Source organism: Buteo buteo, chromosome 4 (genome assembly GCF_964188355.1).
Source record: "Buteo buteo chromosome 4, bButBut1.hap1.1, whole genome shotgun sequence".
Classification (NCBI taxonomy): Eukaryota; Metazoa; Chordata; class Aves; order Accipitriformes; family Accipitridae; genus Buteo; species Buteo buteo.
Genome location: NC_134174.1, coordinates 66,663,298 through 66,682,860, shown reverse-complemented (window position 1 = coordinate 66,682,860; position 19,563 = coordinate 66,663,298). Strand labels below are relative to the sequence as shown.

At 41.6% G+C, this 19,563-nt stretch overlaps 1 protein-coding gene across 1 annotated transcript in view; it reads left to right on the top strand.

The window, feature by feature from the left end:
- The window catches only part of ADAM12 (ADAM metallopeptidase domain 12), a 185,199-nt gene that overhangs the window by 45,201 nt on the left and 120,435 nt on the right, over nt 1-19,563 (top strand). Inside the window, exon 3 of the mRNA XM_075026605.1 lies at nt 2,187-2,260. Within this exon, the coding sequence (XP_074882706.1) occupies nt 2,187-2,260 (74 nt within the window). The remainder of the gene's footprint in view (nt 1-2,186; nt 2,261-19,563) is intronic.

Genomic DNA, 19,563 nt, shown 5'->3' with positions numbered 1-19,563 from the left:
TTGACTGTCAAATAAGTACCACTGTGAACTCATGAATAAACATAGTTATCATTTACATATTAGCAGAGGGCCTTTAGCTGAAAAGGATCCATTTGTGCTACTGCAATATCTTAATTATTTATTGTGTTATATCGTAATTAATTGTATTTTACTCTCTCAAAACTCTATAGTATGTACATCTTACAGGGTTTGGAACCAATGCACTAATATTAAAGTGGTAATCAACACTGCTTCTAAATATTCATGCCAATAAATGACTCCCATGTGTTTGCTGAATGCCAAGGATAGTCTGAAGCATTTATTTAGCATTCTAGTGGGATCTAGTTTCTGCAAAGTTCACATAGATGCAGAATTTCAATATCGTAACTGTTTTGCGTGGGGAGAGGGAAAACATGTTTGAATTTGCACAAGCAGTGGGGCAGGACACTCAGAAGAAAGCAATGGCATCTCGCTCACAATCTGTGCTTAATAATGTCTGAGAGCACTGGGGAGTTGTCAGCTATTTTGTATTATAACAAAATTACAATATTGTTTAGTCTACGACAGCCTCCTCATAATTTCACTTTTTAATAAACTTCTACAATTTTCCAAATCATTTAAAAATCATTGCATTTCATGGGCGGGGTGCTCTGACTGGCACGCAGCCGGGACTTCATCAAGGCACTGCTGTAGCAATCACAGAGTCAGACACATTTCTCAATAAATCAATTAAATACTATAACCCTAAAATTATCCTGCTTCAGTACTGCAATTGGCTGACATAAATCTTCAGAAAAGCATATTGAGTGTACAGAGGAACAACTGATTTATTGAGCTACTGTCAGAATTTCAAAACAAGGAAATAGTGTCTCACAATCCAGTAAGTTTGTTTAATGAAAAGTAAGTTAAGTGTAAACAGTCTTAAAATATATGAGAGTCCAGCCTTTTGGATTAAGAGTAACTAGCATATCGTAAGCTGTGCTTTCTCCTTTGAAGTACAGTTTCAAGAGCCTGGATGGGTGCGCTGCCCCTTTCTGCAAACGACTGTTTGAGCCTCCGCTCCATCCCACCTCCAAGGGAGAAAGGATCGCCAGACCTTTCCGATGCTCTTTCACAGCTGCCCAAAACCCCGGTGGCTTTACCTTTGGATGCTTGAGATGAAAAAGAACTTGTTTTATAATCAGGGGGACGGCAATATGAAGATTGCACGCAGTTGTGATGGTGCTGAAAATGCAATCCAGATGTCCTGATCCCTGCTCCGTGCGGGAGTGCAATTGGGATTTCCGTGTGCTCTGCTGTTGATGTCTTGTTTAGAAAATTCTCTTATATACTTGTATATGTACAAATACTTTGTCTATTATTCTCACAGAGATGCTGGATGATACTGTTGACCATATTCCTAATTGCTTCAACACCAATTCTTTTTTTTTTATAGCTAAAACTTAATTATTCCTTATGAAAAGCATAAAATACATATTAAAATATTTAGCTGTTTGTAGGCAAAAACGTAGTTCAGCATGACTGTACTTTATGTTTAGTTTCCATGATGGTCTTAGAACACATGTGCAGTTCTACGTGTGAATATTTAGCGTATTCAGCCTGAAGGGAGAAAGCATTTCTGTTAGAGCCACCCTGCTGACTGTGATCACAGCACTGCAGGTCTGCTCTTAATGCAGGAGGTATTGGCTTTGAACGTGGATATCTTAAACTGAAAATGGACGTGCAAGCCCAAACCTGATTATCTGTACCTCACTTTAAAAAATAGTTCAGCAAGATCGAGCATTAATAAGAGATTATATTAGTGTTTAATGTAGTTATGCTATTATACAGAGAGGAAAAAGAGAAAATTCAAAACTGTATCAGATGTCTCCTGGAACTGATGTGTATGTACTGCATCGCTGCGCTTATCTTCGCAGGCAAGATGCACTCCGACGTGCAAAGTTGCAAGCGATGCAATTGCTTAAGGGCACCCCGTGGGGTCCAGCAGAGCCGGGTGTGAAATCCTGCGGCCGCCTCTCCGCGTTTGTTCGCGCTCGGCTGCGGCTCGAGGGCTGCGACGCCACAAACGCTTCTCCTTGTAGCTGCTTGCTTCTCCCAACAGGGCCTGATCCTGCAACGGCAGACACATGTCCAGCTCCCCGGCGGAGCGCGGTGCAGGACGGTGGGTTTTGGGTTTGGACTCAGCCAACTCTGTTTTCCTTTTTCAGAATCACCCAGCACTGCTGCAGTTTGTAATACAAGCTGAGAGTAAACATCTAGTCATCAATCTGGAGAGGAATGAGTAAGTACCCTTGTTGCATGTTCACTTTGTACTGGAGGTTCTCAGAGAAGGGTTATAATTATAAAATTGGTAGTTTAAAAGTAACCTGGAGCCAAGTCTGCTACTGGTCCTTCGTGGAACAGGCCCCGAACAAGAGAGTTTTGGTCCAGTTTGGAATGTGTGTGTTTGCACACTGCTTATGTGTGTGCAATAGAATCTCAGTGGTCATCTGCATTGATGTGAGACTGAAAATGGACCTGTTGCCTCTCAGTGTTTTCCTGTTGATCGTTATTTTTATTTGATTTGGGTTCGTCCTCCTTTCCTGTGGTAAGCCCTTTTATTTACAGTGATGTGCAAAATCCTACAGTCTTTGGAACGTTTTTGGGGGGACTCCTCCCTCCTAACGCTGCCTGTGGCCGTGGTTGCCTCCGTGCGGTGGCCGTTGGCGTCTGCTCAGGGAAGATGAGTCGAGCATTTGGGCTTAACCCCTGCTGGACTTGTGAAGAGGAGCTCTCTGGCTTTGCTGGCAAGGGGCTGATGATGGGATGTTGGTGCAGTTCATGAGGTAATCAAAGCGGAGCTTGAACCCTCGTTTGTGGGTTGTAAATATTGCATCTTCTTCCATGGGCTCTTGACAACTCCTGCTCACGTCCGTAAGCTTTCGGAGAGGGATACCAGGGGCTGCTGTAGAGAGGATCCCATGGGCAGAAACCCAGCAGAGTTTTTACAAAGGGGTACAGACCCATACAGAGATGAAGTTACTTCTCTGGAAGTACATGACAAATGGAACCCAAGTCATCAAAGTCTTAGTCTGCCTTCTCAACTCTCCAACCGCTTTTCCTCTAAAAGCATCTCAGGGATGTATTGTGGGAACCCAGATCAGGACAACTACGTGCTGCTTGTCAAAGGAAACCCAAGGATCACTCTCAACCCAGGGAAAACTTTTTATAAATCTTAGCAAGGATCTCTGTGTTCTGTAGGTTTCCCTGCTGTGAAATAAAAGCAGCAGAGGTATTTTTTTACTGTAATAGAGATACCATAGACGTAAGCGGTACAGCCTTATGTGTTAAGGGGAAGGAATGTGCATGTGAAAGCAAAAGTCCGAGGGAGGCCGGGTACATGCTGCCTCAGGCTGGTGATGGACAACTTCAATGGAAAACGATGGGGCACCTCTTTAGTCCTCTGTAGTAAAACAACACAAAACGCTTTTTATTTCCAGTCATTTGGATGAACCCTAACATTACCCAGCTGTAATAAAATCCACTTCACTTTATTATTCAACATCAGGCCCAAATCTTGAGGGTTTTTTTTACGTTATTTTTAATGCTCCTTAGTTGTTCATTTCCTATCCTTGAAGGGTATGTAGATCCCCCATGCATAGGTTGCTCTGTTTCAGTAACTAGAGGAGGATTTAACTCCTTTTGTAAACAGGGATTTAACTTTATATTCTCTTAATCTTTGTCAAAGGGTGTGCCTTCCTTCAGGAATGGGAAGTATGCAGCAATTGAGGAAACTATTTACATTCCATGTCAGCGATTAAAAGAACATAAAACTGCTAATACAGGCCTTGCTGAACATACCAGACTCTCTGTACCTGTAGTAAAGTCAGATTTAGAAAATTGTAAGATGCAATCTCCACCTCTTTTAGAAGTAGGACATGAAAGTACAGTAAATTAACTCTATGAGCATCTGTCTGACTAACCAGATTTAGAGATGTTGAGATCTGCTTCTTGAGAAATACAGTGTTTATCAATTATTATTTTTTAGTTTACCTACCTCTATGGTGGTGTATCCACCAGAAGATTTGCATTCTACAAGAGTTGCGTATGGTGTTAACAACATGAGGTTCCTCATCTTAGCAGGAGCTTCTACGTAGCATACGGGGCAGTTCATAGATCCCAAACCACAGAAGAAGTCAGTCATGCTTTTGCAAAATCATTTCTCCCTTTTCTCCAGTATTACTGACTTCGATTTTCAGAAGAAATAATGGTCTGAGTGTTGCAAGTCCATGCAGAAGTTGCATCGGGGGGTGTGTGTGTAGGTCTATTTGTTACCTGTTTCTGTAAATTACACAGTGCATCAGTCGGGACGACTGGTCTGTGCCCCCCAGGGCAAACAATCTCAAGGCCTCTGCATTTGTCTGTGGAAATTTTTGATTGCATTTCTTCTGCCTGTAATGATGGTTTGGGGTGTGTTGTCGCTGGCGTGGAGAGGCAAATGGCAGCAGAGGAGGTGAGGCGTTTGAGGCACGAAGCAAGCAGCGTGGACGCGTTGCCGCTTCCAAGGGGTCCTGCAGGTTCATGGAGTGAAAAATAATGTCCAGGAGAGAAATGAGAGAATGCATTTCTGCTAAGCAGAGAATGGGGAATAACAGCTGGTGGCAGTGGGCCAGATTGGTAGATTATGGACTCCAGAGGTGCGAGAAGGTCCTTGCATACCTGGAGAAGGTTTCCACACTGCAGCTCCTGCCCGTGAGTCTCCAGGGCTGCAGAGAGGACCAGCAGACATACATACAGACCCTGTCTCCTCCAGCCTGCTCCATCTTCCTGAGGTTGGCATGAAACATGCAGCTCAAATGCCTTGAAGGCATTGATGCTCAGCATTGGAGCAGCCATTAAATCGGCATGCTTTAGGTAGAAGTAGAGCGCTAAACACAAACATCTTTTCCTGACTAGTAAGTGACAACACATATCTGATGTGTGTGCTGTTATTTTACTGTAGTTTCATGTAAAGTATGTTATTCCTTGGAGAATGGTGGGGGTGGAGGTGGATGGGACCCCTAAATTACATAATTTCTGCATTGGGTTATGCAAAAAAAAACTGGATGTGATTTTCCATGGTTAGTAGAAACAGCTGCTTTGAGTAGTCTTGACATTAAACTCCATTTATTGAAAACCTTAGAGATTTTCCAAACCTTGAGTTGTATTTCAAAACATGATTCAGATGCATTAGGCAACCCCAAGTGGGGACTGATGTGTTAAACCATCTGTTATCTATGGAAATATTTAATGTCAGTTTGGTGCTTTCTGATATTTAGACTCAGCAAGATGTGTTCATATGTACTGGGCAAGATGTTAAAAGTTAGTTCTGGAAGAGTTACTGGTACCTAACTTCACAGCTTAGGGTTTAAAATCTTCTCTATGGTTTCCAGCTGTTAAGATTACTTTTGTACATATTCATTAAACGCTTTAGTGATTAATTTTCAGGCATCGCACATTTGGAATTGCAAAAACAAAATGATTTGCTGTGAATTCAATCTGTCAATCATAGAAAACCTGTTAGCGAGCTTATGTTGCAAGTACATTTCTTACCATGATTTAGTTGCAAAATATGATTGCACTCTTGAGAACCTTAAGCTCTGTAGTACCTTAAATGTTTTAGAAACACTTGTCATTTCCAGAGATTTCCAGAATCAGCAAATCATCAATCAGCTGCAAAATAAACCACTCTGCAGAGCAGCTGACTGTACTGGTGTGCATTACATCAATAATACTGATGCACTTCTGTTGTGCAAGGGACAGTAATGTATGCACATATAAATTCCTTTAAAGTTGATTGCAGCACGTGGGTCTTAGAGGAAAGTAGGCTTACTATTGTGTAAATGAAACAAAACCCCTGTAAGATTAAATCTGAGTTGGAGAGTGGAACGGTATGTGACTACTGGCTGTTTTTCTGCAACTGGAAACATTTTACACTCTGTCAGAAATAGGTCTGTATACAGCAAAGTACTTAAGTGTTCTTTTAACTTTAAACATATGAGTAATCCAGGTAAAGTCAGTGGAATTACTTATTTTCAAAATTAATTTCATGCTTAAATGATTTGCTGACAAAGGTCGTAATTATGAATGTCAAAGAAATATAACTTTGAACAGATGTTAGAGAGCTTTTTCAGTGCTGACTCCTGTGTATACCTGAGTCTATGGCAGAGAAAGATAAAAAGCTGAGGTAAGTCGAGAGCATGTGAAGGCACGTATGGAGGTAGGATGGCTTTGCCCTCAGGACATCGGCAGCGTCTCAGGTGTGTCCCGGATGGTTTCCTTCTGCTGGGACTTCACTGGCCAGCTTTGCAGAGGGAGCAGTGAGGGTGCGATCGGTGCGGTTGTGGCTGACGGGCCATTGGCAGCGTCCAGGGGAACGTGGAAATGAAGAAAGAAAAAGCTCAAGTATTTTAGAGAAGCAGAGTTCGCTATTCAGTTCCCCATAACTTTACGCTCTTTTTCCTTGGGATTGTAACACAGCCTTTAAGAAAGCAGTATATAAAAGGGAATAGATGAGGTTAGATTGCTGCCTTTTATTCTCTCAGTAAAAATTCTGCTATTTTATCAGCAGGCAAAATCTACCCCAGGCCATGGTATAAGTCCCCATCTTATCCTTTAAATCCCCTAGGATTCCAGAGATCTCCAGAAGTTTAGAGCATCTCTGACCATCCCCCTTGCACATTTACCATGTCTACGTGGAGACACTGTACCAGGGATGTATTGGGATGTAATGGTCCAGTATTGGAGGTGACTTTGAATGCTTAGCTCCAGGACAGAGGAGGTTCCAGCAGTATTCCCTCAGTCTGAAAAGCAGGCAGTAGGCATCTTCATGCATAGTGCTGATGTGACCTGTTCCAATGAGGCTTTAATGCTCAGAAATCTTCTGTACTCTTTTTTGGTTAAAAAAAAAATAGTAGTGCGCTCTTCTTTTCTGCCTGACCTTTCTGAATAGGAGCACTGATTTGTGTGCAAGTGACATTCTAGCTGGATTAATTTAGCAGGGAAACAACCCATTTCCAGTGCCAGAGAAAATAGCTGACAAAATTTGTTAATGAATTGACATGCTTATATACAGTCAATGGCTTGAAATACAGATAGAGGAAACAAATCTAAACAAACAAATACCAAATGGAGAAATGGGACCTCTCAGAATATACTTGCTATTATAATTCTGTGCTGTAACTTAGCCAAAAAAACTGTGACCCCTGACTGTTTTATCTGCAAATGCTGGAGCTGGCAGATGTACTGCGGCATTTCAGCATGAGCTGACAGTTGGGATTTTGCTTTAATTGAAGCAAAAGTTTCATTTTAATGGCAGTAACAATTTTTCCCTTCCATAATGGCAATAGTCAAATGGTCTAGACCGCACTGAAATGTGAAGAATCAGCTCTCGCAGCTACAGTAATGCTGATATCAATCCGTGGCTCTAAAGGTACAGGTGGTTGATGTAGCTTTGTGGTATAAGGATGGCATATTTAGTGTGGGCGTTGAGACACCGAGATTTGTTCTGGAATTGAGAGAGTATTAGCGTAGGTTGGTATTAGCAGCGGTAGTTGAGACTGTGTGGTTGGGGCTACGTTTGGCTGTGTCGGTTTGGAGCTGTGTGTTGGAGTGAAAGGGTTCAGCTCCAGCAGGAGAGAAACTGCTGCTTTCTTGATCTGTTTTTCCTCTCCTTACATAAACACGCCAACAGAAAGGAACAATGAGAGAAGGTATTTATATGCTGATACAATACGCTGGCAGCGGAGAGGATAAAAAGACTGGAATTTCTATTCCGGAGTCCTTCCTGTGGCCGAATGTCATAATCTCTACCACAGCCAAATTTCTCCTCCCGTGCCCCATAAAACAGGGGGGCAGTGGGGCTGTGCCAAGCGCCCTGGAGAGCAGAGAGGACTGTGTCCCCTTCGCAAACCCCGGGTCTGGGGGAGGACGTGGGGTCAGGAGAGCCAGTGCTGCTCTGCCCCTGCCCTGCAGCCGTGGCACGCGTGAAGGACCGGGGCACTGAACCCCTTTCCCAGGTGGGAAAACTGAGATATGGGGAAGTTTAACGTTAGCTGTATGTACCGCAGAACTACAAATGCTGTTCGTATAGCGTGCAAAAAAAATTACTGCCTGATGGGTAGGACGGGTACTGTTTTCTCTGCACAAATGTTTTCCTGAGAATAGTAGTTTCCAGAGCTGCATCAGTCGACAGCTTTGAACCAAGTTAACACAAGGTTTTGCTTGTTCAGTGTCTGTCAGTCAGAGCAACCCTAGAGCTGTACCTTCCAATTAAATACATAACAGTAATGGAGAGGGAAATAGACTTGCTGGTGCAACAAATTTCATAAAGAAGTGCCTGTGCTCTCTACATATATCGCAGCAGTGGAATGTTAGATTTTTCAGAACTGTGTTTTAATCTCCCTTTGTACTGCGGAATGTGAGGTTTTCAGCATTTCATTTTGACATTGCTCAGCAGAGAGGTCGGGGAGGAGAGCTGGCTATCAGAAGGCAATAGGAATGTGCGCTCCCTCCCTCCCGCGGGTGGGCTGGAGTCAGCTCGATGGCAATGATAACGAACGCACAAGCGAAACGCAATCATCTAGGACCGTAAAACAAATAATTAGGGGAGAGACGAGAGAGAAAAAACAACTTTCTGGGAAGCTCGTCACCTCCCGCTGATAGTCATATGCCAGCCCACGTGGCGCAGAAGCGTTCTGCGCCCGAGGAGCGATGGCCTCGCAGCCAACACCGCGACGTTCTGCAGGTTGGCAGGCGAAGGACGGGTGCGTCCAGCTGGACCCCGGCTTTGCTCGCAAACCTCCTGGGTGTTCCTCACGTGTTCCTGCTGTCTGCTCCGAGGGCAGGTTTCAGATTGCTTTGGTTTGTTGGGGTTTTTTTTTAAAATTTGTTTCTAACAAGAGCGAGCAGCGTTTCGATAGCAGCAAAGGGGAAGCACGGAATTCTGCTTTGCACCGTCACGTGCCCAGTCATTACCCGGGATTTACGGTCTCCTTTTCAGAACACATGTAAAGATACCAGGCCAAAACCAAGAGGATTCTCCTGCTTTCAGAAACATTTGTGGATATTGCTTTCTGGCTTCTGAAACACAGGGAGGACTGTAAATGAGTTTTCAAGTCAAAATTGAGGCTGAACCTGCTTTTAATTAATTTTCTATTAGATATTTTCACTTTGATGCTCAGTCCCAGGGGTCCAGTGTCTTTGAATAAGAGCAGGTATGTGACAGTACGTCCAGTGTCTCTAGAATTTGTCTTCTTTTTGCATCTAGTGGCATTTTGCTGGCACACGCTTGATTCCTAGGATCTGAAATTCTCCTGAAGGCTTTGCAGAGAGAAGGACAGTGTTGCCTTCATAAAATTCTATAGGGAAAGATGCCAGCTATTTAATTTGCTTATAGTGTTCAATGTTTCATGTATTTATTTTTAGAGGGTTAGTAAGTACGGAGTACACTGAAGTACAGTTCCTCAGATGAATTCTCCATTATTTTATGTTGCATGTGGAAGTGAAGTATTCAAAAGGAACAATTCGGTTCTGCTCATAATCCCTGTCTGGGAACCTGATCAGCATCCCCACCAGGCATGGGGCTGGGCACAGCACGTGCATTCCCAAAGCACAAACTACCCATCTGCGAGGAAGAGGTACACTTTATTGTTTCCCTAAAATACCGATATTTTAATATGGTGGACTATCTGTATGTCAGATTGCTGCTGCTATTGGCACCTGTTTGTATGGTGGTGCATTCGGGAAATCATCCCTTCCCTGAGTTCGCACGCCTAGGATTTTAGCTGGGTGGTGGATGTAACAGAAGGGAGATAGCAGGAGGAGGGTGACCCGTGTCCTGGCAATACATGTCCATGTCAGTACAAGTGGGGGGAAAAAAAAAAAAAAAAAAAAGATGCAGGTATTTGAAGTTCTTTTTAACATTCTTTTTTGTTGTGATACTTAAGATACATATCCTCAAGATTTTCTGCTCCATCATAAGTTTAAAAAAAACCAAAACAGAAACACAAAAACCCAACAAAACAAACCCCAAACCAAGCCCCTGATAATATTGTCACAGTCATGGTAAAATCCAAAGGTTTGGCAGCTTTGCCATGCTGTGGGCATGGAGTTTAGATACATGAAGGTCCAAGAAGACTTTTTTTTCTTCCCCCGCACTCTATCCCAAGTGATTTGTGTTTTGAGATCCTGGGACATGGTTTTACATCCCTGTAACCTTAAAAGAACAAACCTTTATGAAGCACTGAGTGCAGGAATTTTTTTAAGGGGCTAAAGAGAAATTAGTCATCCTGGTCTTGTGAAGAGTTCATACCTTAGTTTCTTTTAAAAATCTCAGTCAGGAATTGAGTGCAGCAATGGCCACATAATTTTTAGTCTAATCTGGCTCTCTTTTTCCTTTTTTCTTTTTTCCTTCTCTCTTTTTTCTTCTTTTTTTCCTCTTTTCCCTTTTTGCTGTTTTTTGCCCTTTTTTGCCCTTTTTCAAAACTCCTTTGAGAGGGATTTCCAGGTGTATATGAATTTCCATAGACAAAGTGAGGCAGTCTTCAGCATTTCATGCTTTTCTGTTCTGTCAGGGGTGCAAGTAAGGAGACCGGTGTACACAGACCCCCGGTCTAAAAATATTTGTGTCCTCCTGTCTCACAAAATATGGGGAATGAGGAGGGGCAGCGGGAGGAAGAAATTAATGCCCCGCATCGACAGGAGAAGAGTATGATCCCTGGATGTTTCTTTGGGCAGAATCTGATTCAACATCACTGATGTAACGGTTTCTTTTACATTTTTTGAGAGAGGCGTATGTGACTCAGGCAGCAGGCATGTCTGCAGAGCTGCTTGCTGCAACAGCTGTTTCTCTGCATTTACTTATGGAAGGTTTTCCTCCTCCAAAAAAAAAAAATGGAAAAGAAAAGAAAAGGATAGAAAAAGAAGAAGAAGAAAAAAAAGAAATTAAGAAAGAAGAGAGAAAAAGCCAGATGCAAGGTACTTAAGGACAAGAATCTTCTGTATAGGGCTGGATTCAGAGGAGAAGCAGATACTTTCCTGGACGCTAAATTTGAGGCTCTTTCCAGAAAATGTCAGTTCCTGTCCAAGTGACAGAGCAGTTTCTCAGGGCTGCAGAGGATGGCAGAAAGCACTGCCGAAGAAATCAATACCCGCTCGCAAAGCGCGGTGGGGTGGGAGCACGCGGCCGGGAGGTGCTCCCGTCGCATCCAGCTCTGGTAGCCCCCGGCCAAGTCAGCTCACCTCCCCTCCGCCGGCTGCCCAGCTGGGAAATAGGACTCACGGTATTTATTTATTTCATTTCCTTCGAGCGGAGCCTTGAGGATTAATTTGTTCACATTTTGAAGATGAAAAGCAGCATATGAGCACTAAGTGTGGCAATATCGGCCAAGAGGGATGATTCAAAAAGCAGAGTCTATATGAAGAGTCTGAGTGTGGAGGAAATACATATATGGAAACATAAGCTTGGCAATAGGGCACTCTTTTTTCCCCCTCTTTGATGTCTGGCCTCAGTAATCCAGACAGATTCCTTCAAGAAATTGGTCCAATTTATTTCTGTGCTTTTATCTTACTACCTGCTACTTGTTCATTTGAAGTAGCTATGAAAAAAAATTGAGTACCTGGCTGTGTGTAGAAGTATGCTTTTTGTATGAATAAGGTAATTTGAGTACACTGTAATACTCCCCCTAAATGGGACTGTTCTTGGCAATTTATGCTTCCCGAGTCCTCTCGGGATGAGGGCAGAGCTTGCCTGTTCCTTCATCTGACCCACATATTTGCACTCTCTCAGTGTTGTTTAGTCCAGTAAAAGCACACTGTCCTCTTCCTATCTGATGCTCTTTTTCCCCCCCAAGGAAAAAAAAAAGAGTTATGTGCAGTTACAGCTCTAGTTACGGTTCAGTTTCAGTGCAGTCTCTATCACATTACGTATTTTATCTGACTAGCATTCTGGTATCTGTGTTTTGCTAGTGATTATGTATAAAATGATCATATCTTATTACAGTTCTTCTGTCAAAAGAAAGAAGAAGAGGAAGTATGTATCTCCTGCTCTCTGATCAAAATAAGTAAACTTTTGGCTTCAGAAAAGTTGCATATGACATTTAGAAATCAGTTAAAGCAGGCTTCCTAGTCAAACTTCATCAGAAATACATATATGCAGCCCACTCTGACTTCAGGGAAATGGTTGCTTATTTACATGAGAAAAGAATTTGATAGATATGAATGTTATTTTTATTCTGGATATTAGAAAAAGGAAAAAAAAAACCTGAATGGGAATTAGGAGATGGAAGTAGAGATATTTTTTACAACTTAGCCTTTGCTACATCTCTGAAAACCATGGCAATAACAGGTTTCTTTACATTACATACAGTCCCTCACATATAGCCTAGAATTTTTGTCTGTTTCCCTCTGTCACTTGTATTGATGCGGTTTACAGACAGGTTCTGCATTTTCTCCTCGACATAGGTCCTTGCTTGCACTTTGTGCTCTCCATCTCTTCCCATTCCAAGCGATAGGTAAAGCGAACTCCACATTCTCCTCCCCACCCCCCAAAATCATTTATTCTTGTTATAATTTAATACTAAGGCAGTAAATGCCTTATCAGTTTTGAAACAGCGGTCTGGATAATTCCAAGCAGATGTGTCCCTTTCTTTAATCACAACATCAGTTATTTCTTGGTCAGTCTTGATTAGCTGATTCTTACATAATGAGAAAGTATAGTTAATGGCCACTTATATGTGGGTTGAACACGCTGAAAAGAACAGCTTAGCCCCTTGAGAACAAGAGGCTGATGAGCCAGTAAAATCAAGCTAAATGGAATGAGTCTTCATTATGAGTCATTAGAAAAGATGACGCTTTGGCTAACAGATGAAATATCTTTGATGAAGACCAGTTGTAAAAGCACAACTTAATGCTTAATAAATGTATTGGGGTGACTCATAAATTCAACATACACATTTGTTTCTTTGCAGTACGTGTCAAGTCCGGTGCAATACTGTTTCCTGTATTAGATGTGTCCCCTGGCTGGATATGGGCTTTAAAAAAGACACTCTCACAATCACTGGATGAAAGATGACTGTACGATAACTTGGCAGAGGATTCAAAATGAAAATAAGAGTGTGCAGACCCACTGCATTTGGCTGGAAAATGGGCAAATCTCCCCTTACGGACTGGCTAGTGCCTGTTAGGTGTATCATAATTTGATTAGATTTGAAACTAATCTAGTTGGAGATTGGATTGGGATGGATTGGATTGGATTGGTGGGAGCTACAGTAGTTTAACTTGTTCCACAGACCCATTGGATAGCTTATGCAGTTTTAGTTGGACAAATAAAAATCTAATTTATGAAACAGCAGGGGTTTTGAATGCTACACAAGAAATGAGAAATGGAATATATCTCTTACCCCTACATAAACAGCAAACCTCCCCCACCACCCCCCCCAATACAAAGTAGATAATGTCACATTACTCGCTGGGCGATAGTGTTGAGGTAGCGTAAAAAATGGCAATGAATGTAACATAAATGCTTCCAAAACAAAACCTTTGGAGAGGAGAGGAGGGAATGTGATAGGAAATTTTTTTGGTTTTGTTAAAGAAGCGGGTAGCTATTAGTGTCTTCTGAAAATAAAGCAATCAAAAGCAAGTAGCTACTATTTTCACTTGCATTTGGGTTGAAGAATAGCACAATCTTTGTTCATAGAGGAGTTGTATCATCTTTAAAAGCCTTCATCACTTTATTTTGTGGATGTAAATTGTGGCAAATTAACGTCTTTCCAAATTATTGTGGGGCTAATGCTCAAGTAGGGCATGCATTTGACTCTTTGAACTCAGAGGCATAGTGATTTGGTATAATGATCTTTTTTAAAAAAAAACCAAAGCAGTTCTTGTTAAAATATTTTTATTTAGTAGCACCTGTTTGACCTTTTTAATAATAAGTGCTGTTATTTTCAGAAAAAAAATATAGATTTTTGTATAAATTTAGAGGAGTATCCATCAAAATTGCAAGCAACAGTTCCTTGAGAGGAGTCACAGATGCCTGAGTGTAAAGATGGGTTTATCTTGACGAAGTTTGCCCAAGCTGTTCTGCAAGAAACAAACATTTTCCCTTAGCTTAGCAATTCCTGGAAGAACAATACTCACCGTCGTCTACGCAGCATCATAGGGACTGCTTTATTTTTCGTTTTCCAGGGGGTGAATTAATTTGTTTCATTTCCACGCCTCCTAATAATTTAATTCAGATCAATGGTGCAGTCCCAAAGACTTTCAGTCCCTCTTGCTACAGCAAGACTGACATTGTTATGGACCCAAATCCTTCTAATAATAGGAAGAGACATGCTTGCATCTTCAATTTTCTGCCGGTGCTTGCGGTGCCAGCGCAGTGCCTTCTCCTCCCCTCGCTGCTGGATGTGCCCCACGGGCAGCATCACTGCCCCACCAGTGAGCCCCAAGGTGTCGGCGTCCAGTGGTGAGTCACTGGGAGCAAAAGGGCCAGCAGCAGATATATATTTTTAATAAGTAATGAATTCACTTAGTAGGAAAGGGCAGAGTAGAGAATGAATTGTTTAACAGATTAATGTGAATGTCTTTTATATTTTATAAACCTCTTAAGTCCCTGGTGTGCTGAGCCAGGTTTTGTTTATGTACATGGAAACATGAAATCTTTTCCAGTCCCTGTGCAAATAACACAGAATTGGACTTCATTACATTGGCTAATTTAACAAGTCCTAGGAGGCTTTTTGTTACTCAGTAATAGAGGAGGAGCCACAAACCCCAGAACTGCTGCACCAGCACAATCTCTTCGAATGAAATAATCTTCCTTGCTTTCTAAGCACTCCGTGAAGAGTTTGCCTGCGAGGCCTGAGTTCACAACGAACAAAGATTTGGGGCGAAACCCAGGTTTTCTCCGGGGCTACCTGAACTGCTGAGCAGCGGGCAAGAACTCTGGTGGCAAGTTCCAGCCCGGGTTCCTCCTGCAGCATACTCTCGTATTAGTTTCCCAAGAACTAGTTGGAAGCATCCAATTTTGGTGAAGCTATGAGCTTTAATGAAGGGTTTGAAGAGCTTTTCTTTATAATGAAAAGCATTAACATTTTAAATCTGGGAATTTATTTATCTCTCATAACTGGTGGATAATCATGTGGTGCTGAGGAGTGAAGCATTTTAAACTGCTGATATTATTGCTGCTATGCCCGTTAAATAGAACTAATGCAAGCATTGCATAAATATTTTAATAGCTTTTTACAGTGTTTCTTTAGAAAATGTTTAAAGAGCCACCTAATGTCAGACAGAGATACTTCCTATGTAAACCCTTGTTAATTCTCTTTTAATGGCTTTATTAACATTATTTAATTGAATATTGATACATTTAGCAGCCCTTTAAGCCTCCTATTTTATTGAAGTTTTACACTCACATATTGATAGGTAGCACAATGTAAGAGCACTGATTAATTGCATCTTTGCTTAATTCTATTTGAACTAGTTCAACATGAAAGATGAAAAGTAGGTACGGGAGAGCTCTCTTTTTTATCAACTTCATGTATTTTATATGTGTAGTTTGTACCACTTAATTTAGGTTCATTTTGATTCCCAGTATGCCCAGTTAGCAGGAGCATGATCACACTCTCAGAGCTCGGGGGGGTCTAAATATCTTACTCTGTGAAATGTTCTGTCTTTTATCTCTTCTGGTATGAATAATTTACTTGTTGGTACAGCTTCAGAAGTGACTCCTCTTCTGCAAAAGCATATATATTTTACTGGAGAAAGTGAGTATTACAGTGATATTAGCTTTCTCCTTGGAAACTGTCCTTACAATATTAGAAGTCTGCAGAGAGGTGGATGCCTTGTCTTGTGTTACTTGGCTTAATAGCCAGCTGCTTTTCTTGTATACTTCCACAAGAAGCACTGGCATTACCATACATATTTAATCCTAACATGGTTGCTTTTCTCATCTCAAATGTTCTTTGTTACTTCTTTATACATGTTTTTTACAAAGTTCAAGCAAGGTGAAAATCACTTCAAGAGCAGAGGGACTGTGGGAGATCATGTAGTGTACCGAAACCACGTCTCTAGGGCTTTTGCTGTTGTCGGATTTTTGCACAGGTTTTCTGCGCTGGGGTGAAATCTGTAGGGTTTCCTAACATTTACTCACCCATTGTTAAGACAGTTAGAGGTGGAGCATTTTTATTAAATTAGTTTTTCTTGCTTATTTTCATTCACACAGTCAGCTGAAACCATAACACCCCTTGCGTTTGAGCAGTCTTACCGGGTAGGTTTTGAATGGTCTGTCAATGTCTGAGAGTTAAAACAGAGCAGGATGTGACCTTCCCTATTTTCAGTTCAGCAGGAAAACTTTCTCACTTCTGGCAGTAGAACTGAAAGGAGAAAATCCCTCTTTTGTTGGCTTTCCCATACTCCTCTTATTAAAGGAAAAGCATGGCTTTTCCATACAGGTAGACTGTGGGGAGAGCATTCAGCCTGCAGCACAACATGTTTTGCAAGAGACTCATGTCCTGAGATCTGATCTCAACTCTATGGATTTTGTCACGTTTCCTGAAGACGGTGCAAGGGCAGGTATGTCTGTAAAAATTCAGCAGGTGATAACTGAAATCCCCAAGAGCTGGAGATCCTACAAGATTCCAAAATTTTGCGTTACTGTATATTTTTTGAGAAATCCATTTGTTTTGGTGATTACGGTCTACAACCTGAGCTCTTCCTTACCTTAAAAATGGAGTTAATCTTAATTCCAGCCAGATGCAATTTCTTCCTCCTTACTTTATCTGAAGGGATCACCTAAAAGACTGCTACTGCTTGTGACAGTTGCCTTGAGCAGTACTCTGACACTGCCGTGGGGTTGTAAAACACGGTGTAGCGCTTGTGCGTTATTAGAAGCGTTGGAGGAGGAATACGAGAAAGGACTTGTGCGTAGGTTACACACGAGTTGGAGTACCAAATTCTAAGCAAATGCGTAAGATGGGAATGTGGGATATAGGCAGTCTCTTTAGCTGTGATTATAACTTCATACCAATACCAAAATGAAACCGCTGCCACTGGGGCTGAGGTTCTTCATTGATAGTCACTGCTCAGGAATGCCATCCTTGGCTCATGTGTGAAATATTGGATTCACGGTGCGGTGGCACAGGGAAAAATTGTTCTGATGGTGAAAGAAACAATCTAAAATTTAGCTTTTGCGTACTAAAGCGTTTGGGTATTTTCACTTTGGGCAGTGTAAAGCACATAGGGAGTAACTGAACAGAAATGCGTCTCCATTTGGATATAAATCAATAATTCACTTTAGACATGGGCTGGATCAGAATCCAGTTAACTCTTCTGGAGCTCTGCATTGTTAGCAGAAATATATTTGGCAGAAGTTAACTAATGGGAATATCAGACACAGAGCAGAAACTCATTAAATGAGACTGTCATGTTCTTTGTTTAATGGTGCAGTTGAGCAAAGGTAGAGAAACAATGTGGTGGAGTAGTGACGAAAGAGTCTGAGGGAGGAACTGGATGTAGACAGAGAGCAAAATTGATATGGGTAAGTCTTTTGTGGAAGAAGGAGTAGGACTTTTACCATCATTGATGATTTAGGGGAAAAGGGGAGAAATGGAGAGCCCTTTGGTAAAGGTTTAGCACTGAAATGTAGAGGTCAGTAGGAAAAAAACCCTTGATACTATTGACATGATAAAAGGGGGGAAAAAAGAGTATGTGAAAGAGAGCTGAAGGTAGTAGAGAAGTTGTGATTAACAGTCTGGAAGATCGAAGAGGCAGTGCTGGTAGCATGAGGGTAAGGAATCTGAGCAGATTCAGTCACTCCGAATGTGGATGGATTTGCTGATGTCACGAGATGACAGAATTAACGCACCTAGCTTTCACACAGGCATGAAATCATGCCATGAGGTGATTCCCGAGAAGGCATGAGAGAAGGCTGTGATTGCAACCTGGTTTAGGTAACACAGCATATATGCTATGGGGTTCTCCATCCTGGACGCCACTTCTAGCTGTTCACGGCAGGCCAAGGAGAGCTGGAGAGGCAGATGTATGTTTTGTGTAGGTGATGGCAGCAAAAAGAGGCTCGGATAAGCTCTATGCATAGGAATTTTCTACGGAAAAGCTTTCTTGCGCAGCAAGGTTGCACAGGAACTGCCGTTAATGAAAACAAGAGTCACTGTGGTGAGCCCTGGAAGTCAGGAGATCACCTATGCACCCAGCTGGTCTGCCGAGACTTGTTTTGGTTTTCACTCCTGGAGGGATTCTGAGAACAGAATTTATTAGGAAGGGATTATTGCAATCCAGAGATAAGGAAAAATTAAGATAATACCTCAGTCCGAGCAAAGGAAGAATGTCAAGTATGTGATTGACAGTGCAACTATTGATAGGACCAAAATATGCAAATTACTTTAACCCTGGAAGTTGCCCACGAGGTACAAGGTAGAGTGCCCAGCTGGTATTGGAAGAGGATGTTGGGAAACTGTCTTTCCCCTTAGGAAATTATGTCAGGAATGAAGTATAAGGAAACCGACACGATGTGATAATTCCTGACTAAAAATTGTACGGATAGAATAGGTTAGGTCAAGGGGACACATTACTCATTTAAGGTCATCTTAATTTGTAAAGCTGTAATAGTGTCAACCATGAGCAGTTCCTGTGTGTTCTCCATTTCATTACTTTCAGTTGCCTAAATGAAAAGATGTTTTCAAAGAAGAGAAGAGGTAGAGAGAAAGAGAACAGGTAGCAACGGGGGAGAACAAATTGGTCACAGGGTACGTTCTTTGCTTTACAAAACTTATGTAAAGAGAAAACTGCTGGAAAATATGTGATAGCAGAGAAGTAAAATGAAAACTAATAACTTAAGAGACTTGAAAATATGCTGATTCTATACTAATGTGTAATTTTTAATTTTCTCTGGGGTCTTGAAGAAACAATTTTATTGACACCAGAATTGGCTGTCTGATTTTGATTGTTGAAGCTTATACAGAACAGGAAGCAATCCTGTTTTCTATAGGAAAATAGAAAACCCTATATTTAGGAGGGATGGAAACATAGGATTCAGAAGCATGGGGTTTTCTCAAATGGAGCACAGACAGAAGGCTTTGCATCCACTAGCAAATGAACAAACACTTGAGAACGGTGTTGAGGTGAGGTCCAGTCAAGGAAAAATTAGGAGGTTTTGGGCTTAGAAAGAAGCTTAGGATGTGACTTAAGTTTAAGTACTAAAATAACCCACTTTGGAGCTTGGGTACATTTGTGCTTTGTATCAGCTGCACGCGTTTGGTTCAGAGGAGAATGGGAACTCCACTCAGACATGCTTAGAGAAGAGCTAATGTAGTCTTCAGATATTTTAGTGAAAGTCAATTCTAATTTATTTCTGTGTATTACTAATGTCATTGCATGAATCATTGCAAAAGATATGGAGATGAGAATCAAAAAAAAAGTTAAATTGGAAAGGCCTAGTATTTTTCATACCTTGTCAGTTATGACATTTAATCTTAATTGTGTCTGAATTTGACTGATTTTCCAATTGCCTGAGTTTAGCAAGAGTTATGTTGTTGCTAGGACACAGCTACTTCATGT